This window comes from Telopea speciosissima, chromosome 1, assembly GCF_018873765.1.
Source record: "Telopea speciosissima isolate NSW1024214 ecotype Mountain lineage chromosome 1, Tspe_v1, whole genome shotgun sequence".
NCBI lineage: Eukaryota > Viridiplantae > Streptophyta > Magnoliopsida > Proteales > Proteaceae > Telopea > Telopea speciosissima.
Window position 1 is genome coordinate 63,798,510 of NC_057916.1, and position 25,296 is coordinate 63,823,805.

The following is a 25,296-nucleotide window of genomic DNA, read 5'->3' on the forward strand; positions in this document are numbered from 1 at the left end:
AGAGCGAGTAGAGGAAGAATGGCGGCAAAACAAACACACTGAAATATTTTGGGAGGAAGGGAGGAGGCAACAGAAGGGTCCGGGAGAAAGGACAAAGGTGTCTTAAATTGAGGATACTCGTGGGAACCCTATTAATAATGTAGGCTGTAGTAAGAACAACATCACCCCAATAATGTTTCGGGACACCCGTAGTGAACATCAAGGCACGAGTTACATCCAAGAGGTGATAATTCTTCTGTTCAGGGATGCCATTATGTTCAGGTGTATGGACACACGAAGTTTGGGAGAGGATCCCATGAGAAGAAAGGTATTCCTGGAAACCATGATCAAAATATTCTAACCATTATCGCTACAAAGAACTCTAATGTTAGCATTAAATTGAGTCCGAAGCATGGCATGGAAGGACCGAAAGCAGGAGAAAGCATCAGACTTCTGGTGTAACAGATAAACCCATATGAGACGTGTGCAATTATCCATAGAAGTAATAAACCAACGAAAACCATTATGATCAACGGTCTAGAGGGATCCCAAATATTAGAATGAATAACTGAAAGGAACATCGTTATGAGTATCACTAATAGGACAAGAGTTTCTAGTGTGTTTAGCAAATTAACACACGTCACAATTTAACTGTTCCAAACCAAAAATTTAAACTAAATACGGAAACATAAAACGTAAAATATGATATGAAGGATGTCCCAGACGGCAATGCTAGTGATGAAGCTTGGTCAAGGCACTATTGGAACAGAGGGTGTGAGTTGAAGAAGGGAGTGGACCGGTTGGTGTATTCCAAGTAGTAGAGACCATCACAGACCCTACCATACCCAATCATTGTGCTTGTCACCAGATCCTGAAAGACACAATGAGTGGAGAAAAAATGAACAAAAAATTCAATTCATTGGTTATACGATAGATGGGTAACAAATTAGCACAAAGTTTAGGGACATGGAGAAAAGAAGAAAGAGAGAGGCGAGGAGAGCAAAAAACAGAACCTTTACTTGAAATGGAGGATAAGACCCATCGACTACACGTACCTTATCTCAGCCAAATGCAGGGAGAATAGGTACGGAAGGCCTCTGAGTTACTAGTCATATGATCAGTAGCACCAGAGTCGATTAACCATAAGGGACTGGCAGAAGAGACATGGAAGTTACTTGACTGGGCAAGGTTGGAGACAGAAGAAGAGAGGCTAGTAGTAATTTGTATCACCAGTTTTTGGAGGGCAGCCATCTGATCCAGAGAGAAGGGTGTCACAGTAGGAGGAGCAGCGCCAGTATTGGTTGCTTCAGAGAGACTGGCCTGGGAACGAGCGCCTCCCTGTTTTAGAGTTGCGTCCATTTTTGGGGGCGCGTATGAAGTTTCCAACAAGTATCCCTGGTATTCGAGGGCTACCACAATAATCGCACTTCACAGGTTCCCGTGTAGGTGGAGAAACCTTGGATGAATCTGTAGAGAGAGACGCAGGTGGCGTAGTGTTCTGGGTATTGGTGTTACCCTAGGTTCTCCTGGGATTTGTGCACTGTCCCCTCAAGGCTGACTTTGCATTTCCTGAACCATCTGTGTAACTAGCTGCTTCATCTCAGTCATCTCTCTTCACATGATGATCATTTCTTGACTCAAAACTTCTTCTGAAGAGCCGGCCGAGGTGACCTTACTGGACTCTGCCTTGCGGGTCTAGAAGATGGGCTAGGACTTCTATTGGACAAAAATGATGGAGACTGGTGGAGGTCGGCCCGAGGTAACTGGCCGACCTGACAGTCCCAAGCAGGCAACAAAGAGTTCTTTCATCGCGGAATTGTGCCTTACAAAGGCGAAAGATTATTTTAGGATCTTAAGTGACATACAAATTATCATTTTTATCTTTTTTTAAAATTTTATTTATATATGTATATGCACATATTTATGTTTTGGTTTACAAAGAAAATATACAAACATATATATACAAGCAGTGGTTGAGTAGCGTAATGATCCATTTCTGACCTCTTAGCTCCATCTTACTCGGGTAATTAGTGGTGAGATCTTCATCAGACTTTGAAATGACCTAGGAATGACTCTTATGGCCCTGTAAGTCATTATAATCTCGCCATAAATCCTTCCTTGTTCGATGGCTCCCAGAGATTGAATTAGGATCGTTACGAAGAGGCCTTCTCAAGGATCTCCCGACAATCTATCCTTTGTTAATTTAGAGTACCTTCAATTTGGGAAACCAAAGCTCCATTATTGACATAATATCCTGGGCAGTATATCATTTTTCGAGGGACTATCGAGGCTACAAATTTTTTTTTGATACACTAACTCAGACAATTGTGTTGCTTTTATCGAGGGACTATCTAAGGACTATCGAGGGACATCTGAGGGACAAATAGAGCTCTTCCCCATGACAAGTAAACTACATTAAGGAGGATATACTGCCAAGAACCTCGTTTTCGGCCCCGAAGGGTTGCTACGTTAGTTTGTGGCATATCCTAATCATATATGGACTAATTTCCTACATGATGCATGTAATAGGTAGGCTAATAGGATAGAACAAGGTTACCCTTGACAGAACCGATATACCTATCGCTTGTGGTCGCGAATTGTTGGTACGTGGTTCTTTTAATATACCTAGAGAGTAGGTCACACGATCTCAGAGTAATCAAGCTAGTGTCCTTTTTAAGTAGCAATGTATCCCACGGCACACTAGCGAATACCCTCGTTGGTGATTCTAAACTCGTACGGTAAATATCAAGGGCTGTGGCTTAGCTGCGAATTACCCATATCTACATATGGGGTCCAACGACTAATCACGCGGCTGTGTGTTTCCATGCCGTGTGTGTGTGTGTATGATAGTGATGGCGGAAGTGGGTATCATCCGATCTCAGAGTACTTAATATGATGTTCCCCACCAAGAGAGAGAGAGAGAGAGACCGCGGCTGAGGAGGAAGTGGTACTGCAAAAGGCGATCCAAAAAAGTGGGCACGGTAGCGGAAGAATGCGCGGTGAGGTAGGCGTAGTGAAGAAACTAGCGGTGCATGGTTCAAAAATCGCCTACCATACTAGACAAGGAGGCAGTTGCCTCCGAAGGGCGGCAGCTGCGGTGGTGGTAGAGGAGAACGAAGAACGAGAAAAAACTTTCCAGGGTTTTGGGCTGTGAACAAAGTTCAGAATCAGTGAGAATGATGGGACTTGTCAATAATGACAGAGGTCTACTCTATTTATAATAAGAATTACAACCCAAGGAGTAAAACATGACAAAATAATAAAGCCCTAAATAATCTAAGGTAAAGAGAGAATATTCCAATCCCACGGTTCTCAACAATATATATATATATATATATACTCCGCCTTACAACATAGGGCTTACTAAAAGGGCGACTCTTTTGTTGATAATACCTCTTCTTGCTTTTACTTTCTCTTCTTTAGCTGCCAATATATCAGGGCTAGGGATGCGATACGGGGAATGGAACCTTCTGTTTAGCTCTTTAGTGAGTTCTGTAACTAGTTTTAGTCTTTGTAACTAGTCCGGGCTCGTTCGGGCCAGCCCAACCCAAAATGCAGGGCTTGCTTCATTGGTTGATCGAACCTCGTGATTTCGATCTCCACCCTGCTGAGCGCATATGCTTAGCAAATTTAAGAAAAAACAAAGAATATGAAACAAAATACCAAATGCACAAAGCTTTTACTGTTGGTGGATTCTCCTTATGGTGTACCATTGATTCTCTTTTGATGTGTGTATGAGATTTTTTTGTATGCATGTATTTGAGATATCAATTTACCAATATTCTTTTTATTTGGTCACTGCCATGACCAGGTGTGCAAGCAGCTAGGAATTAACAATAAGAAGAACTGTTATAATCGACTTCTTCAAATGTCCTCAAGGTTCGGAATGCACATGAAGGCAGAGAGCCTTAACAGGGGCATGGTTTATCGATTTTGGACATCTCAGAACAGTCCATCTACTGCATTCCCCTGTAAATCTGTAGTTGTCCTTGATAACAGTGAACATTCTACACCAAACATAAAGTGTCTAGTTCATGAGAAATCGGTTCCAGGCATTCTACAGTTTGATTCTTCTACTTCGAAAGATGAACTGGATACTCCTGGAAAAATGAATGGTAGGGATATGGAAAAGCAACTTTGTCATGGTTCTTGCAATGGTGAGAGTGGCCAGATGCTGGTTTGTGGAAGCAGTGTGCAAAGTTTAGTTCATGACAGTGGTGATAATATTCTTTCTCCAGAAGTTGATTCAGGAGGTATGGTAACTGAATCAGATGTTGTTCCATCAGAGGCATCACCCTCCACTTCTATAAATCCATTAAAGCTGCGATCTTGTCAGAGGTACCCATGTCTTTTGACTACTGATAGTACCCAAAGGGAACAAAGAATACTTGAACGATTACAGGTCTTGTAATTATCAATTAATTACACCATTTTTAACCAGTGCCCCTATTTCTTCTGTGTTTCACAATGCATTATTCATACTTGTATATTTTTTAATTTCTGTGCAGGAAGAGCATTTCATTCTAACAGTTGAGCTTCATAAGTGGCTTGAGAGTTTTGAGAAGGACAAGCCCACATTGATGGCTAGGAAGACTTTAACTCGGACTTTAAACAAGCTTCAGCATGAAGGGCTCTGCAAATGCATACAAGTTATTGTCCCTGTTGTCACTAACTGTGGCCGTAGCCGTAAGATAGAGGTGGTTTTGCACCCGTCTGTTCATACTCTACCTCCTGAAGTCATGGGTCAAATTCATGAAAGATTGAGAGCTTTTGACGTGCAAAGCCGTGGTCAAGGCATAGCTCGACTGAAGAATGATAAATCAGTCCCTGTACTGACTGGTGTCCAGAGGACACCGAGCCGTGTAGCTATAGATGACCAAGCCGCTAGATCAGAAGCCATGCGCACAAATGGTTTTGTTTTGGCGAAAATAGTTCGTGTAAAGCTGCTGCATAACTTCCTCTGGGGCTACCTGAATGGTTCATCTGGTTGGGACAATGCTTTATCCTCTGGGAAACATGGATATGATCTGAAGAATCCTCACAGCACTTGCAAACTGTTTGCACTACAAGAAGCTATAAAGGCAATGCCGCTGGAGCTATTTTTACAAGTAGTTGGGTCCACATATAAGTTTGAGAATCTGGTTGAGAATTGCAGGCATGGTTTGTGTCTCTCTGATCTTCCATTGCACACATACAAGTGCCTAATGAATACTCAGGCAACAGGGCGATTCTCATGGCTAGTTGATATCTTACGTCGATTGAAGGTACAGTAACCTGATTGTCATTTTTAATCTCAATGGGTACCCAATTACCTGGAGACATGATTGACCCGGCCCCAATTACTCTGGTTGCACTACTTTGGGCTAATAAATAATTGGGTCAGGTCAGGCCCATACACTGAACTCAGCTTTATCCTAAGGAGTTGGCTAGACACATTAAGCCGTGCAGTGCAAAAAACATTGGGAAAGTCCATAATTACATATATAATGACCTTGAAAACTGGTACACATGTAATTGCGTATGTACCTAAGGGATACATTTAGAAATACACAGACTCTGGTCCTTCTAAACCTGAACTTTTGGTTGAAATCCCCGCTATTGGTGAGATATGGTAAAAATATTGGAAATCGTTTGTCAACTGTTTTTTAAAAAAAAATCCAAGAAGTATATCTTTTATGTGAAATCACTTAAAATTTCACTTTAAAATAAAAAATACATTGTATAGGATGTAAAATATAAGTACACTCCCTTTTATTTTCCCTTGCAATATGTAATAAAAACGAAATGCAGCAACTTTACATTTTAAGCGATGCAAATTACTTTCATATGTCATAACATGCTTTAACATGCATTCTATTGTAATTTTATGTAATTTGATGCAGTTTTTAAAGAGTTTTGATGTATAATCTGTGTCCAAAGTTTTCGCTATTAGATAGAAGCATTTGTTGTCTATAAATAAGCAACATAGAATTATAAGGCATGTTAATGTGATATATACAAGCTATTTTTTTGTTTTGGAAAATTAGGGTTTTCCCTAAACCCCGATATTGTGCAAATGCATGAACTCTACTTTTAAGTATTGATGCTTTTATCTGCTACTTGTTAATTGCGAAATCTATCCATCCTATGAACTTTGAAAAAAAAAACAGGAGATTAGATGTATTGAGTTCTTTTTCGCCATAAACCAGTGAAAACTTTCAGTCTTCTGCAATCTCTTTGAGTTGGTGATTTGATTGGTTTAGAATGGTTGTTTCTTGTAAAATATATCGTTTATAACAACTCTTTTTATTTTTTGGGAGGGGTGGGGGCAGTTATAATTTATAAATAAGTGGCTGTTGGTTCAAATCTTGTCATTTTGACTTGAATCCTGTATTTTTTTTAATCTAACTTATGTATCATTTTGGTCTTTTCTCTCAAAATGACCAAACTGTATTGGCTTTTGATAAGCATTTTCCAAGATTTTGATCAAAGCCTTTTATTCAACACTTGCATTTCCCTCCTATCAAAACTAAAATATTTTGCTGCCTTTGTGGGACTGCCTCTGAAGATGTGGATCATCTCTTCTTCACCTGGCCCTTCTCCCCAGCTGTTTGGTATGGTCTTTTAGCCAAGTACTGACCTAGAAGAAGAATAATTCTTCCCTTGACAGAATGGGTTTGAGTTGAAATGTCCTTTGCTGGGAAATCCTGTTGTGATAAGGTGGGCAAATTAGCTTTTGGTGCTGCTATCTCTCATATCTGGTTTGAGTGCAACCTGCGAAGGTGGACCTCTAAAGCTAGATCCTTCCAGAAAATTTGGAACTCCGTTATGTTTGAAGTCTTATCTAAGATTCCAGGGTCCCCTGGTCAGTGTTCTGATTCCCAGAAATAGGTTATTGTAAATTCTTGGGGCCTCTCCCCTTCTATTTTACAAATTCACACCTCCTCCTCCCCCATGTAAAGGCTGGGTTTGTATTGTTGCATTTTCTCTTTTCTCCTCTTCTTTGCTAATGAATTTGGTATTCAACTCCACCCTCCCCAAAAAAAAAAAATGAAATTCAAAATTTCATCTGAAATTTTGAATTTCATTTAAAATTAGCCACCATTTACTTGTCAATCTAGGAAACTTTATACAAAAAATATGCATGCAAACTGAAATTTAAAAAAACTACAATGTTAAACGACTGCATTTTTAGAGGCGGACATTGTGCATAATGCAGTTGGGATGGCATGCATGGACCCATCTGACCTGGCATATCCACTGCATGCCAAGCTAGACATGGATCTATAATATTTTTTACAGTTCTTAAACTACTGTTTTCAAGATTTGGTGCAAGTATGCTTGTGTGTGTTGGTTGGTCAAGGTCATCTATTATGCTTCTTTCATGATATTTATTGGGCTTGAGAAAGCCCCTTCTGGTCCCACCTAGAAGATCTCCTGGGCTAAAAATTAATTATGTGGGACAGATTTAATTTAATATTGTAATAATCTGGACTGTCTGATAAATTTCAATGGGAAGGATCCAGAAGAGAAAGGTTTAATGATCTGATTGTATATTAATTATCTTATGTAGTTGCATTAACTTGATGCTCAAGAAAATTCCTTTATCAGAATGACATGATGGGTATCCCTAAACAAGTGGCTTTAGGTGTAAAGATAGAACAACCATTTCTTTCCATCGTGCTTGCTGACATATTTCTTCTTCCTTGAAAAGAAAATTGGGAAATGGAAAAAGTTTCTTTCTATGGTTTGTATATTCGCACACTTGCTCATACCTAACAACTGATTCTGTTGCTTCTAGTTGATTCGGCTAGTGACTGATGGACATGCAGAAGAAGCAGAAAGGATTCCACAGGCCATTCTCTCACATGCAATGGAGCTTCGACCTTACATTGAGGAACCAATATCAATGCCCCCTGCAAGTTCAGTTTTTAGTTCTGTTGATCTCCGCCCAAGAATTAGACATGATTTTGTCTTATTAAGCAGGGAAGCTGTTGATGAATATTGGAAAACATTGGAATATTGTTATGCTGCTGCTTATCCACCGGCTGCATTGCATGCGTTTCCTGGATCTGTTGTTCAGGAGGTATGTATTTTGTATTTTCATTGTGAGGTAGTCTTAGATTTATGTATAATAGTTATGTCTAAATGTTCTGGTGGAGAATATAAAGTTATCGTACAATGAGGTAGGGTATAGGGGTGCTGTACTGTGAACCCAACTTGAGGTCCTCGTTTAGATTTTTGCTTGATCTAAACTCTAACCTGCTTTTGGAACTTTTTGTATCATCCTTTTCCAACTGTTAATTAATGACAATTAAACCTAGCGTGCTTATGCTGAGCAAGGATTGATGTGCCAGGCTTGCTTCTTGGCTTGTACCAGAAGCAGGGAACTAATCTATGGAAAAAACAAGACGACGATATCTTTAGTCAACTCATAAAACACCCCAGGGGCTCTGCTACCAATCTGTCTTCTAGAAAAGGGGTGAAGCAGGAAGAAAAAGAGGAAGAATAAAAAGTGGTCTTGAGATTCTTTCTAGCTATTATATTACTCAGAAAATGGACAGAGAGTAATGGATAGGCGACCTCGAACCAGGGAATAAACCAGTGAGAGATCGATTGCAGCCAGGATCAACACAATAAGGAAGAACAAATTGAATAACTGAAACTTTTATTTCTTTTTTTTATTACTGTTTACATATGAGAGAAGAACATAAAGGATGAGAAGAAGAGGAGGGGGATATAGAAGAGGGGATAGGATCAGCTCTCTCAGCCCATCATCCTCTCACTTAGGGCCTCTCACCCACGGTCTCTCACTGTTGCTGCGTCTCACAGCTTCAACCATAACTCTTTTCTCTTTAATCCTTTGTCCACGGGGAGCTTGAAGAAGAGGTGTATATGGTATTCCTCCTGGCTTTGCTGCTCCAGAAATTCAAGGCAAAGTGTGTCGTTTGAAGAGAACTTTATATGCTCTAAAACAGTTCCCAAGAGCTTGGTTTGGCCGGTTCCATAGAGCTATGATGTCCATTGGTTATAAACAAAGCAATGTTGGTCACACGTTGTTTATCAAGAAGACTTGTCAGCATATCACAGTTTTGATTGTCTATGTAGATAACATAGTAATTACTGGGAGTCATGCTGATGAGATAACCAAACTGAAGACCTACTTGGGGACAAAATTTGAAATTAAGGACCTGGGAAAGCTGCGATATTTTCTTGGAATTGAGGTTGCTCATTCTGCTCAAGGTATCGTCCTTTCTCAATGGAAGTATATGCTTGACCTTCTATTAGACACAGGGATGCTGGGGTGTAAGCCTGCTGAAACTCCATTAGAGCCTAACACTCATCTAAAGAATAAGGATGGCGAGCCAGTGGATTAAGGTAGCTACCAAAGGTTGGTGGGACGCCTATATATCTTTTTTCCCACACACGGCCAGATATAGCCTTTGCTGTGAGTGTAGTGAGCCATTATATGCATGATCCTCACTTAACCCATCTAGAGGCAGCATATAGAATATTGGACTCAGTCGAGTTTGAATGAGGACCAAGGATGCCGTTGGAGGAAAAACGACCCCGCTGTCCGCTTGAGCTTAATGGCTGGAAGGTCCTTAGTGGGAAGCAGCTTCATATCAAGGCCACCTTGCTTGAAGGAATAGGTATCTCATACCCACAATGCTGTTCCTTTCTGTCGACCAACCACGGTCACCCAAGAAAAATGTGACAAACCATCAGAGGTAAAATGTCACACTGATGCAGATTTATCACCAAACTGGGCTTCTTTTATTAGGAATAAGTCTAGGGTTGGGTTACATACATGTTGGACCTTTGATCCCATGGGTTTCTAATGTAATAGGCCACTTTTATGGGCCTAAAATATGGGTAAATAGGTTGCATACGGGATTAGCTCCCATACTTAGTTTTATTTCCATACTTAGCTTTTTATTTGGTGTTTTAAATTGAACCGGTTCAACTAATGGTTCAATTTAAGTGATTTTATTAGTTTTTCTTTTAATTGTTTAGTTGGGCTGGATTAGGACTCTATTTTGAGTCTATTTCAGTTTCCTAGTCAGTTTAAGTTAGCTAATAGGTTAGGGATAGGGTTAGGCCATTCCTTTTTAGTGTCTAAGTCTATTTTTGAGTCTTCTATATAAGTTTGTAAGGGAGGCCAGCATTGGATACGAATTTTGATTAATAAAATCTCAGCTTTATGCTTGCTGCCTTTGCTCCATCGTGAGTGTGCCTTGTGAGTAATATCAAGGTTGCCTTGTGAGTAATATCAAGGTGAAGGGATTGGTGGATCTCCAATCGACTCCTTGCATCGTGAAGATCGAGGGGGCTGCTACTTATCTCCTTGCATCGTGTAGATCGGGAGACCCCATTGTTCATCTTCAAAGCTACTGCCATTGAAGATCTCTTCAAATCCAGTAAGTTTGAATCTGAACTTTGTTTAAACCTTCTTCTCACTCCTACCCTAACTAGGATTCCTCCATAACTTCAAATCTGTCCATTAGTTTCAAACCAAACTTTCAGCATACATCCCTTACATCATTATTGACACTCTATCCAAGTTTCATCAAACCCCCCCACCCTAAACCCTAGAATCCCCTTCTCCTACCTCCATTAGGAATTGTCTCAAATAACCTTTTCTTGCTGCCCAACTCATCTAACCTACTTCCATTCACTCAAACATCATAAAACCTATACCATTAGACTTCCCTTCATCTGCCCATCATTTCTATAGAAGACAACCCTAACTTAAACCTAACTTTAACCCTAATTTTGACCTAAAACTCAAGTTTCACCCATTCGGATGACCTGTTTAGACTAGATCCTGGTTGAACTGGCTCCTAGTAGGTCTCCTACCTACCTAGGACTACATTACACACTGTACCGTATCTATGAACCACCAATAAAATATGTGAGCAAACTTCTATTTATTGATTTTGAGATTGATGTTCACCCAAGCAAACATCATCCCAGCACCCTCCATACCTAACCCTGATAAATTCCAACTCCAGAACCTCCGGCATACCATACTTTCACTGTTCCCCTATTTTGGAAGCAGTCTATTACCACCCCTATTGCCCCCTGTTACTAACTGCAGAATTTTCTGAGATTTCAGCCACTTATCCATCCTAGCAAAAGCTTCCCTTGACAAGAATTTGCCCCATTCTGAACCTTGTTTATGAGATTAAAAATAACCATTTCACCTATCAGACCCTTAGTTAGTAAAGTCGCGTATCATACGCGTATTATACAGCGTTCCCATATTTTTAAACGTATAATACTCCCGTCCCCGTATTTTCCGTATTTTTATAAAAAACGCGTTTTTAAGCAAGCACGTATTATACTCGAATAATACACGTATTATACGCTTTTATAAAAAAATTATCCAAAAGATTAGAATTTAGGGAAACGATTTCACTTTCCCTTTCGTCCCTTTCGATTTCGTTGAACATCCAACCGTAGCGAGGCAAAAGTAGCCGCCCTCCATCTCCAATCATCCTCGCCATCTCCGTTCAACAAAGCGGCACTTAAGTCTTGTACTCTCCTCTTGTTTCTACGGTCTTTCAACTTGCTCATGTCATTTTCGGACAATCTACATTCATTTCTTGTAGATTATTGATATTTTGGTATGTTAAATGATAATCTTAGAGATGTTATATAGCATATTATATTATTGTGTTTATTTTAGTTAATAAAATCATGATATTATTTTGTTTATTAGGTGGTGAATGCATGTTATATAATGAATATATGTCCGTTTTTTTTAAAGTATTATTGCCGATGAAGCCGGATTTTTGAAAAGTATTATTACCGTCTAATCCGTTTAACTGCCGTACGTATCCGTTCCCGAACTTACTAACTAAGATCAGACCTATATCCTGAGTCTTTTATTTTTCCTTGCTCTTGACCCGTTTGTTCTTCATATTTTGTTATAAGTCCTCTATTCTAAGTTGTGGTTCAAAACATAAGACATCCAACTCTATTCATCTTGAGCTATTAAACTTTAATTTCTTCAGTTAGGGCTAGGGTTTTCAAACACACTCCCTCTATGGAGGGACCCAAAAATAGTATCCTCTAATTTGAAGGACCCAGATGAGAGGTACCCTAACGTGGAGGGACCAAATTGTAAATTAGCCATATGAAAGGAATCTTACAAAAACTGAGCATCATTATATATAGCACATGGCCAGAGCTCTATGGCTGAATCCTATTCTATATTGAAACTTGTCCTATGAGGGAACAACCTTAATTAACTTGAAACAGAAACTTATCCTACTATGACTCAATCAAGTCCTATTGGACTCTAGCCATGTGATAGTTTTCACTCAAGCTTAAATCAACTTCAACTAGGATTCCGTAAATAAACTCCTCAAGTTTAAGATTAAATCCTAATCCAGCTTGGACTATAAATAGTTAAAGGCCTTAGAAAAGGATATCCATGCTTGTGATATTATATCTCGCCTGCATCAGCATTTTTCACATGTGGCATACCATTTTGTCTTTGTTGACTTGACATTGGTGATCGTCATTGCCATGCTCCAGTGAAGATCAGGGCCATCATGCACATAGGAATGGAAACACTATTGTAGACATTTTGAGACTCATTGATGATTATTTTCCATCCACTGCCTATTTTTCCTTCTTTTGTAGAATTTGCCAAAATATAACTGTTACAATGTTTTAAGCATATCAATTAAAGGACCTCTGTGTGTGGTAACTATTATATTTGATGGATCTTTTCAAGACCTATTTATCAATCAAGTATAGGTTTACTTTAATCAGTTAACTGACTTGAGAAAAGTGTACATATATGATGTGGAGCTTCTGGATGAGTGCAATGGAATAGATGGGAAATAGGGAAATATGGATTCAAGGGATACTTGCATTTGGAAAGTCTGGTTTTCCATATTAGTGAGTGGTATGCCAAACAATGTAAATCCCTTGGTCTAGGGTGTTGAGATTGGGATACCTTGCTGCCACACGTACTCTTTAGCTTAGTTGGTGAAGTGTCAAGTATGTTGATTTCAAACAGTTTCTTATGCTCTATATCCTGACACTTTCAGTGACTGAAATAGAAATTATTCATCGTGGTGGTGATGTCCTTCACTGATGCCTGTATGTGGTACTTTTATTTAGAAACTCTTCCTTTTGTATCTGTTTTGTCTAATAACTAATTGCAGAAATTTCCCAACCTTTTTAAAAAAAAAAAAAAAAACTTAAGTGCATTTTACATCAATCTCTCTCTCTCTCTCTCTCTCTCTCCTTTTATTGGTTGTTGGCAGAGCTTTTGAAATTTGTTTTGTCGCAGGTTTTCCATCTCCGGTCATGGGCTTCAGTTCGGGTTATGACTGCTGACCAGCGTGCTCAGCTGCTCAAGCGTGTAGTAAATGATGATCCAAACAAAAAGCTTTCATTCAAGGAATGTGAGAAAATTGCTAGGGATCTTAATCTCACCTTTGAACAGGTTAGTATTATGTTTAGTCTGCTTAATGAGTTTTACTTATTTATGAGTGAATATATATACATTTTACTGTTTCGTAGATTGTGAGGACAGGTAACAATAGAATATAGTTTTTCTGATTCATCATGGTATTAATCGTGTTAGGAAGGTTCCACGTGGAGGTGGTCAAATACTCTTGAACTAAGAAAATTGTTCTAGTTTTTCCAGATGGGAAGAGTACTGGAGTAATATCTTTAATGTCCAAATAGCTGATATCTTCTTCTGTGCCTAACAAGAGGGTTTGGACTTGTGGAGTTCATTTTAGAAAGGAAGAACTTAGAGTTGCTGATTCATACTCATTGGGTTGAACTTGAAGAGGACTTTTGTTGCTGAGAAGGTGGTGCCTGAACACTTTAAAACTCATGGACGAGTTTTTCTCAACCGCGGGGGATTAATGCAGGAGAATCCCAGTGAGTGGTTTGGATATGCCCTACAGAATATTGCAATAGTTTGGTGATTGGGAATATCACATTACAAGAAATTGAGTCATTTCCGTGACTTTTCTTAGAGCTTACTTTTGGATGATGAAAACTTCTCTATTTTGCCTGACATTGGTGTTGTTTGATAGGTAATTTAGTTACCTATCTAACGAGACCAAGATTTTTTATTCTACGTTGTATTGGGAGTGATATGGCCAATTTACTGATAGGGTGTTGATCTGTAACGGTTTTCTACTTTTAGAATTCTAAGTAGCTTAGGATTTCTAGGTCAAATCTATTTATTTTATTATTAATTTTTTTTTTTTAAAATAGGAAAGGGTTTGAGCACTCATAGGAGATGCTAAATTGTAATTCGATTCATAATAGAAGTTGTTATTATCAAACAGTCATCTGTTTTAGGATTTTGTATTATAGTATGTTTAATCTTGTTTTGTGAAGGGTAGTCTATGTATAGGACTGTAAACAAGTATACTTGATCTGATGAGTTACTGCAATTATGTCTTAAGGTATTGGTACTTGTGTAGGGAATGAACCATGGGCAATTTCTCCTTCTTGCACTATTCCCAGGGTTGCAGACTGGTGAGCTTGTTGGTTTGGTTTTTGTAGTTGTTCTTTATTTTTCTGCTGTTCTTTTATTATCTTCATCTTGTTTAAGTTCTGTTTTGGGATTTTCTCCTTCAAATTTCCTTGGATGGCAGGAAGATCCCTTGCTTGCTTTAATTTGACTTGTGACGGTCAAAAGAAAAATAGAATATGGTAACAGCAGGTAGCTGTACTTCATGGCTGAGCTAGAGTTTGCTGAAGCTTCCTCAAATTGGGTCGGATGAGTTAGTTATATGTTAGTTTAGTGAGAGAACTCAAAAGGACACTAGTTGAAAGGAATTTGGTAGGAAGAAACAAAAAATTGGATGTGATATTAGCTTAATTAGTGGAGGGCTTGTTGAAAATTGTTGCTACCCTGTCAATCTGTCATTAAAAAATTTCTTCGTATTCTTCCTTTTGTCCATCTTTCAAGAAGATGAGAGCTATGTCTTCTACGTCTTATATTATGTGAACCGAATTGGACATAATTGTCATTTGTCAAGGCCTTCTCTAGCCTAACCTAGGTCATGCCTAGGACCCAAATATGTGTTGCTCTCGGAAACTGGTTGCCTCAAGTGTCAAGGTGCCAGACCAGACCAAGGGTGAAAAAGGGAAAGAAGAAGAGCAAGAAGAATTAAATGAAAAGGGGAAGCAAGGGAAAAAGGAGAAGACAAAGAAGAGAGACAAATATCCATGAAATCGGCAGGCATACTCAGAATTGGTGTAAAATATGGGCAGTTGAGGGCTTGCCTTCGGTGCCTTGGCTTTGGATAGGCCTCACCTATGGCTCAAGACTGATAGCCACCACCTTGGCTCACCTTGGCACCATGACTGCTATAGGTTTTCATGAATAAGGCATGAAATACAATTGTGCTTACCCCTGGCCAAACTGGGTACTTTCAATACGAAGAGAATATGTGTGGTTCATCTATTGAAGTTATGTATAGTATTTAATGGACTGTAAACCACTAGACCAGAACATTTTGATGTTTGGGGATGCAATAGCTTACCGAGTTATTGATTTCTAGCCTATTAAAATGGTTGGTTTCTTACCTGCCAAACCCATCCTCTTTTTTTTGGGTGGATAAAAACTTCATTACCAAAAGGAGAGAAAAAAAGCAGGGAACCTCGCAAATTAGAGGGGGGAGATACAAGACAAAACAAAAAGAAACAAAGTACAAAGCTCACCCCTTAAGGAGGTGAGGGGGGGGGGGGTACAGAGGGATGGAGCAGGGAGGGAGGGAGACCCCAGGATACAACAATATGTCTGTTCCTTGGGGAGCTAGCACATCTAGAAGAGATCCTCGCAACTTTACTTTTGACATAAAAAAAACTATGGAGTCCCAGAAGAGATCCTTTCCATATCCACTTTTAACCCTCTTGGAGTCAAACTAAACCATAACCAATTTGGATGGGGCATGATTTTATCCAACTCCTATCCCTACTAATTCCTGGTGTAGTAGTTTAAAAAATGTTGGACCTATCACTCACCTTTGGTGCCTGGCATAGTTATCAAGGCGTCGCCATGGCGTCCAGGCTCCTTGGTCACCTTGGACTCCATGGCGGGCGCCTTGCCGCCATGGCGGTGTCGCTTTGAGTTTTGACCCTCTAAATTGCCATGGTCGCCTTCCCTCCTTGATAACTATGGTGTCTGGGGATGTCATATGTAAATTTTGGGCATTGTTCTCTAGAGGCTGATATCATTTCCCAATCCCAGAATTCATATACTCCCATGGTGGAGGGGGGATTTGGCATGGTTTTGAGCTTCTTTCAAAAGAGTTGTAGATGCCCTTGAAAAATGGCCTCTATATTAGAGAGATTTTTGTGCAGGAGTAATGTGTGTCAAACTGTTGGTTGAAGTGCACAGATACACAAGAAATCTTTTATACTCAAAGGACATTTTCATTCAGAGCAATTTCAAACAAATCCAAGATTGCTTAAATCTGATTTATATTGTAGGAGTTATTTTCTGGTCAAACTTAATTTGGTGTGCGTGAATGCTGTTTAAAATCGCTCTGAATGAAAAATTTTTTTAGATATCAAAACAAATGAATATTTTACTGCACTTTTGGTTTTTAGCAATGTTTTACCATATTAAGATTTATGAAATTTTTAGATTTTAGAAAAACCCCAACATTACAAAGTTGAAAATTTCATCTACCGCCGAAAATCCAGTTTTTGTTCTTGAATTGGGGGGTTGACTATTTATCTTTTTAGAATTTGATTTTTTAAACTATTTTTATCGGATTCAAATAGGGGGGTATTTGCTTATTTATTACCTAATTTGGTCCTCAAAACCAGTAGTTGAAACCTGCAGCCGAAACTTACTAGGTTTCAGTTAGGTTTCAACCATTACGCAAAATATTTCGGTGAAACCTGGCTCAAAAGTGAAAATTCGAACTTTGGGTGAAATAGGCAGAATTTCACTTGTATGTGTATAGTGCCCATGAGCTAACGATGCAGTCAACAAATGTTACTATGCTAGTGTTTCTAGCTTTTCCTTCTTGTAGAAGTTGGGGATTCTGTCATAAAAGTTTTAAAATTCATTTATTACTGCTTTGATATGGTACTGTTATGCTTTTCTCTATTCTGCTAACTTGTTTTGTTCTGTAATTATAATGTTAAAGTTCCCATATGTTCTCACTATTACCAATTCAACATTTATCTGGAGTTTGTTTTGTTAAAATTACACATTTAAAGCCTTCTGAGTATTCTTCAACAACAAAAAATGCAGGTGCTTCGTGTCTATTCTGACAAGCAGCAACAACGTCTTAATAGATTTCAGCAATATTTGAGACACAAAGGCCAAGAATTTCAACCAGCGATAAGTAATGATGGATCAACCTCTCGGAAAAGAAAAAGATCTTCAAAATCAAGGTCATCAACCCGTGTAAAAATTGATGGAGTGACTGGCAAAAGGGGCAAGCAGATACGGCCCATATTATCTGATGTTGACAGCCAATATGTGGAAGAAGAAAATCAGGTCATAACTTCTCCACAAGACCATGACAGTCTTTTGCAAGAATGTGGTGAACAGGGTAATTTCAAAACTGATGAAGAGTTGGAAACCAATGAAGTTGAGGAGGAAGAAGAAACGGATAATTATGATCTGATCAGAAAGTGTGCCCTTTCAAGGTTTAAACCTGCACGCCAAAGAAAGTTTTCATGGACAGAAATGGCAGATAGGTAATAATGGGAAAATTAAGATACACATGGGTAGACTGTGGGATGGTAATATTATTTTGTAAACAAAAACATCAAACTGGGTGGATCCACCATTGGCTTCTTCCAATGTTGGTGTGAGAGAGTGGTAAATTTTTCAAAGAAATACTTGAAGAGAAGTTTGTTCTGACCTTGGCTATGTAGGTCTCTGTGGTGGATCTATCTCATTCTAAAAATCTAAAATGAATCACATTCCATCTCTCCCCACCCCCTGCCCAAAAAAAAAGTAAAATAGCATCTAGCATGTTTAGCATGTATAACTTATGCAAGTATGTAAGCCAAATGTTCATTCGCTGTGCTTCTGATAAATAGTTCTCTCTTGCAGAGAGTTGGTGATCCAATATGTAAAACATCGTGCAGCTCTTGGAGCTAGATTTAATCGCACTGATTGGGCCTCACTTCCTGGCCTTCCAGCAAATTCGAGTACGTGCAGAAGAAGAATGACATTACTGAACAGTAACCTCAATTTCAGAAAAACATTAATGAGGCTCTGTAACGTGCTTGGTGAAAGATATGTTGAACATTTGGATAAAATTCTTGGGAATGAGAACCTGAATCCTGGTGGCTGCGGTCAGTCAGTTCGACATTCTTCATCAGTGGAAGGTCTTATTCCCGGTCTCACCAAAGGCGTTGAAAATTCTCCTGAGTCAGCTATGATGGCAGAAAGGTGGGATGATTTTGAGGACCCAAATATACAGAAAGCCCTTGATGAGGTTCTACAATTTATACCGATGGCTAAAATGGAGGCTAGAAGGAGTGGAAGATTAATACCTGAGAAGGAGTGGACGGATGTAAATTTTGCTGCCCAGACATATGTAAGTTCTCACTTTACTCGACGCATGAACCTATGGCTTGAAATCTTATAAGTTGGTTTAATTGCTCATATAAGTTGTGACTTTGTTGTAGTCATGAAACCTTTGGTTGAAATATCATGAGCTACTGAGTCAAGATTGGGTGTGGATGGAGTGATTTGCTGAATTGGATCTAGTGTCCTAACAACTTCATATCTTTTTGTCTTATGTAGAGTTATGGGGTTAATTCTCCAAAGAGTTGAGAGGAACCTAGAATTCAACCTGTAACTACGCATTCCGATAGTGTGATTCATGCGATATATCATTTCTGCTGTTTTAATTTGGATCAATACTTGATTTAGGTCAACCTTCCCATGATCTTGAACTTTGATTCTGATAGGTTGGCGATCAATAATTAATCTATTTTCATTTACAGGATACTCATGGAGAACCTGAATTAATTTCATCCACCACTCTTGGTGAAGAAGTTGAGAACCATGTCGGAATTCGGCATAAACTTTCTGGGAGGAGGTCAGGTTGTCATCACATTCCTGGTAAATTTCTCAAGCTTCTGAACGAAGGCACACGTGTTTGTAGAAAAGCATTTGAATCATTGGCAGTTTCCAATGCTGTGGAGCTCCTTAAACTTGTTTTTCTAAGCACCTCTACCGCACCAGAGGTGCCAAATTTGCTGGCAGAAACTTTGCGACGTTATTCTCAGCATGATCTTTTTGCAGCCTTCAGCTACCTCAGACAGAAGAAATTTATGGTAAACTCTCCTCCACAGTTGCAGTTTAGGCACGAGTTTGCTCCCCATGCATGGTTATTGGTGTATGTGTCAAACCTACTCGACCACCAAATGTTTTGGTTTTATAGGGCCAAAATTGTGATATTAACTTTAAAATATTTCTACAGTACTGTATGTTTTGTCGGTCAAAATTTATAATATTGTTATTCCTCTTTCTTAACATATCTGAGGCCTAGGACTTGTTTGCTGTCGTCATAAAAAAAATCCAGTTTATCTCCTTTCCATGTGTTAAGGGTTACCGTTTAGTTTTCTGCACACAAGGCCTCTTTGCATAGGCCTATTTCTTTAATATCAAGGGTGTTGTTCACCAAACAATATGAAAGTTGTTTGTGGAATTGAAAATAATGTTGGCAGGGGGACTGTACATCTGGCAATGGGGGAAACTATAGGTTTAATTTTATGTTTCTTGGTTGTAAATTTTTCATCTTTCTTACCTAGAGATTCTCTTTTGGTTTTTTCCACTGATCAATCCTTGCTTTTGCTTCTCATTTTGGTAAAGTCTGGAACTCTGGATTTGCAATGTCAACCTTGACTTGGCTGAAAACAACCGACTTTGCATGCTTCAAAGCTCAGTACCATATTAGATTGACATCCGATAAAATTTCAATGATACAGAAAAATGGATTTTGAATGTCTACAATGCAATCGATGCATACATTACTCAAAAAAACACCCATATACAACAGCTATTAAAGCCATTTGGGCCACAAGAGCAAATAACAAAACAAGGGTTTTTAATTCTAACCTGTTGACGATTTTCAATAGCTCAGATCTTTGCTTCAGCAGCAGCAAGGACGTTCGTAAACTTTCTGTTCTGTTACTCCAGTTCCACATTCAAGCTCCGCAACTTCTCCAACTGGGATTTCAATGTAGATATCTTGGACTGCAAATCCTTAAGCGAATTCTCACTCGCATAGAGCACATAATCAAGTGATGGTCGGGGCCCTGCTTCTGCTGCATGGCAGATCGGATTGGGCTGAAATTTGTGGACAGGATTTGGTTAACCCCAAGGTCCCCTGCTCACATGTCAAGTTTCAGGCCAAACAGAGTTGACCATGTGGCAAAACAGTTCATTGAAAAATCTAAGAATTTGAGATGGATGCAAGGGACTACGAGGTGTGCATGGACATACAACATGGGAGTGTATAAATGATTGAATTTGGGTTTGACGTTTGATATGTGGTCTATCCATAGTTCCAGGTTTCAGTTTCGAGCTTGGGAAATATTTCGACTGAAACCAAAATTTCGGTCAAACCTGGACACTTTTCCAACAAGTTTCGATGGTGGGTTTTGAGTGCCTAATGGCCAAATTAGGTCTTGAAACTTGTAGGAAACCCTATTTTAGGCCCTCTAAGTTAGAAGCTAGGTATGGATCGATTCTAGTAAGGACCAAGGAGTATTAGCGAAGAAGAGAAGAAGAGAGATGAGAGAAAACTGTGGTGAGAGAGAGTTCTTCTCCTCTCACCTATATTGTTTCATTAATAACTTCCTTGGAATTACATATGAGGTAAAAAGTAACAAAAGATAAAAATTGCAACTCAATATGACTCACATAAACTAGTGACTAAAATACCCCTATTTTATAAACTCCAACACTCCCCCTCAAGTTGGAGAATAAATGTCATACATTCCCAGCTTGCACAGAAGGGTACTGAATTGGTTAGGAATGAGACCTTTGGTGAAGATATCTGCCACTTGATCACCTGTCTTCACAAAGGAAGTACAAATGTAACTAGAATCCAACTTCTCTTTGATGAAGTGTCAACCAACCTCAATGTGCTTCATTCGGTCATGTTGCACGGGATTATGAGCAATATTTATAGCAGCCTTGTTACCACAATAGAGCCGCATAGGCCCCTTAATGTCAAAGCCCAACTCTTGCGTCAACTGCCTCAGCCATATGAGTTCACATACCCCATGAGCTATGGCTCTAAATTCTGCCTCTGCACTGAACTTAGCTACAACTGGTTGTTTTTTACTCCTCCATGTAACCAAATTACCACCTACAAAAATATAGTAATCTGATGTAGATCGTCTGTCAGAAACTGAACCAGCCCAATCAGCATCAATGTAACCCTCTATCCTCAAATGGTTGTGCCTGGCATATAGAAGTCCTTTTCCTGGAGAAGACTTCAAGTATCTGATGATGCGATATACAACATCCGAGTTCCCACTCTTGGCTCACCACTCCAAATGCATATGTAATGTCTGGCCGAGTCAAAGAGAGGTAGATCAGTTTTCCAACCAATCTCTGGTACTTTCCTGCATCCATAGTTGTCACGGCGTCATGGCGATCCAAGTCGGTGGAGGGGTGTCTGATCGATATATCGACACGTCGCCCGCCATGGCGTTGAGAATTGTAATTAAATCCAAAGTTGAATGGCAAACTAGTAGATAAATCAAGATTTATAAGAGCAATGGCAGAATTGTAATTAATCTGAAGTTGTAAAGGAGTAGCAGAATTGTAATTTAATGGAGTTAAAGAGAAAACTAAATGGGTTAAACAGAATAGAAATAGAGAATATAAAGGGGTTTATATAAATAATATAAGTTGTCCTTGCAATTTTAAAGACTTAATGTCTTCTTCAACCTTGCAATAACACGATAGAAAGAGAGGCAGAGAGGCGGTGAACTGGAGTAGTTCTAGCAGAGGAAACTCCTTATGAAGACGATTCTCCCCGCAATTTCTGGAACAAAATCGCAGCACCAAGGTCTGCCAATCCCAACGAGGAATAGCCCCAAAATTCTACTGGCAACCGAATGGTGAGATCTGAAATCAGATCTGGCGGATTTGTTTGTTGCAGGTTACTAAACCAAGGCTAAAATAGGAGATTTTGGGAAGCAGGGAGTGGGTCTAAGGTTGGGGAAGAAACAAAAAATTAAAGAAGAAGAAATCGAAGAGGGAAAGAGAGACAGGACACCATGGCGTAGGTCAATATGCACAAACCTCGAACGTTAGGACGCCATGGCGGCGCCATGGTGACGATATGGCGACGCCATGACAACTATACCTGCATGTGTAAGAGGAGGACCACAATCTTCACTAAGCTTATGATTTTGATCAATTGAAGAGTTCGCTGGTTTACAACCAAACATCTCTGTTTCTTTCAATAAGTCCAACACAAACTTTCTTTGGCAATCAGTGTAGCCCTCTATCCTCAAATGGTTATGCCTGGCATATAGAAGTCCTTTTCCTGGAGAAGACTTCAAGTATCTGATGATGCAATATACAACATCCGAGTTCCTACTCTTGGGGGCTTTCATAAATTGGCTCACCATTCCAGCTGCATAAGTAATGTCTGGCCAAGTCAAAGAGAGGTAGACCAGTTTTCCAACCAATCTCTGGTACTTTCCTGCATTCATAAGAGGACCACAATCTTCACTAAGCTTATGATTTTGATCAATTGAAGAGTTTGTTGGTTTACAACCCAACATCCCGTTTCTTTCAACAAGTCTAGCACAAACTTTCTTTGGCAATTATTGATTCCTTTCTTTGATCTTGACACTTCAATTCCCAAGAAGTACTTCAAGAGTCCAAGATCTTTAATCTCAAACTGTTGGGCCAAGTATGACTTCAATCTACTTATCTTGGCTTCAGTTACTACAATGTCATCAACATAAACAATAAAAGATGTGACAGTGCCATTACCTTGCCGGATAAACAAGGTTTGATCAACGTGACTCTTGGAATATCCATTTTTTAGAATGGCCTATCTAAATCGCTCAAACCAAGCCTTGGGAGACTGTTTGAGACTATAAAGTGCCTTTTTTAGGAGGTAAACTTTCCCTTTAGCTAAGGGAAACTTAAAACCAGGTGGAGGTTGCATATATATTTTCTTTTCTAGGTCAGCATGGAGAAAGGCATTCATCGCATCCAACTGATACAATGGCCAGTCTCAATTGACCGTCACTGATAGGACTTTGATCGAGTTGTGTTTGGGCACAGAGGCAAATGTCTCTTGGTAATCAATGCCATACACCTGACTGTACCCTTTGGCCACCAACCGAGCCTTATATCTTTCCACAGTACCATCTGATCGGTACTTAATTGTGTAGACCCACTGGCATTCAACTGGAACTCTCCCCATGTGAAGAACAACAAGTATCCAAGTAGCACTTTTCTTAAGGGCCATCATTTCCTAGTGCATGGCCTCCTTCCACTTTGGGTCAGACACAACCTCAATTACATTCTTGGAATGGAAGAAAAGGAGAGAGCAGTAGAAAAAGCAATACCTATGGGAGAAATAGCATCATAGGAAACAAACTTGGCTATGGGATTAGTACAAGCTCTCTTTCCCTTTCAAATGGTAATATGAAGATCTAACTTAGAGGGAGGAGAAGAAGTGTTACCTGATTGAGGAAGTTGGAGTGGAGTTCAAGATATCGATCCAAAGAGGACTCTTGGCGGGTCTTCTTCCTCCAGCAGCCCCTTTTGTACACATTTAACTCCTTCGTAGTGTCAAAGTTAATACCTGAATGTTCATCAATATCAACAACCTCCACTTCTTTGTGTTTCCCAATTTAAAAAAAGGAATGGGAAGATAGGTAATGAAAGAAGAAAAGGGATGACATTAGCAGCCTATTCACTCCCTAGTCCCCCCTGAAAAGGATGCTGATGAGGAGAAAAGAAGGGTATAGATTCAAAGAAGATTACATCTTTGGAGAGAAGTAGCCTTCGAGGGGAGGATGGTAGCATTTATACCCTTTGGTGGATGATGAATAGCCAAGGAAAAGGCACTTGAGTGCTTAGGGTCAAGCTTAGTTCTAGCTGATTTATTGACATGGACATAGCAAACACACCCAAACACTTTAGGAGGAAGAGAGAAAGTAGGAGCTTGAGATGATAAGGTTTCCAGAGGGGATTTGGAGCCAAGGAGCTGACTTGGCATCCGATTGATGAGGAAGGCAGCAACAAGAAGGCATCAGACCAAAAAAGTCTTAGGGACATGCATGCCAAAGAAGAGACTCCTAGTGACTTCCAACAAATGGAGATTTTCCCCCAACCAACCCATTCTATTGGGGGGGGGGGGGGTGTCAACAAAAGAAACTTATTGAATAATGCCATGTTCATGAAGAATTGTTGGAGTCCCCCATACATATATTCACCCCTTTATTAGAACGAACCATTTGAATGCAAGTACCAAATTGAGTACAAATCAGCTGATAGAAATTTTTAAAAGCATCATAAACATCGCCCTTTTGTTTCATCAAAAAAGTCCAAATGGACCGGGAACAGTCATCAACAAAGGAAACAAAATAATGATAACCAGATAATGAGGTAGTAGAAGCTGGTCCCCAAACATCAGAATGCACAATATTAAAAGGAATAGTGGATCTATTACCATGATAAGGATAAGATGAATGACAATGTTTAGTAAAAATACATGGTTCACACTGAAAAACATGAGAAAAAGAAAAAGAAGTAAACAAGTGGGGTAATTGCTTTCTCATAACAACAAAAGATGGGTGGCCTAAACGTTGATGCCAAAGCATCACAGAATCCATAGTACTGTTGTCACTCCAACCACACACATAGGACTGAGCAATAAGCAAAATAGGTGTGCAGGGCTCAAGAAGGCCGAGTCCTTTCTCCTCACATCCACTGCCAATAATCCTCTTCATCACCAAATCCTGAGAAAATACAATGAGAAGGAAAGAAGGTGACACAACAATTCAAGGATTTGGTTAGATGACTTACAAATAATAGGTTAGTGACAAAATTAGGGACATGAAGGACGGAGTGAAGAGAAATAAAAGAAGTAACCCGAACACTACCCTTACCAGAAACAAAAGAAAGGGAACCATCGACAACTCTAACCTTATCCCTACCCAAGCAAATAGAGTAGGGATCATAACATTAAGACATACCAGTCATGTGGTCAGTGGCACCAGAGTCAATGACCTAAGAGGGAGCAGTGGAGGGTGCAGATGTAGAGACCTGCAAGGCTGAGGCCGAAGAGTTTGACTCTGCAGGAGTAGTAGAAGAGTGGC

The 25,296-nt window shown here is 39.5% G+C and overlaps 1 protein-coding gene across 1 annotated transcript in view; it reads left to right on the forward strand.

Moving 5' to 3' along the window:
- Positions 1–25,296, forward strand: part of LOC122667263 — a 99,516-nt gene that overhangs the window by 51,349 nt on the left and 22,871 nt on the right. The window contains exons 6-12 of the mRNA XM_043863519.1: positions 3,791–4,381; positions 4,488–5,243; positions 7,760–8,044; positions 13,271–13,426; positions 17,219–17,670; positions 18,032–18,521; positions 18,934–19,266. Coding sequence (XP_043719454.1) covers positions 3,791–4,381; positions 4,488–5,243; positions 7,760–8,044; positions 13,271–13,426; positions 17,219–17,670; positions 18,032–18,521; positions 18,934–19,266 — 3,063 coding nt within the window. The remainder of the gene's footprint in view (positions 1–3,790; positions 4,382–4,487; positions 5,244–7,759; positions 8,045–13,270; positions 13,427–17,218; positions 17,671–18,031; positions 18,522–18,933; positions 19,267–25,296) is intronic.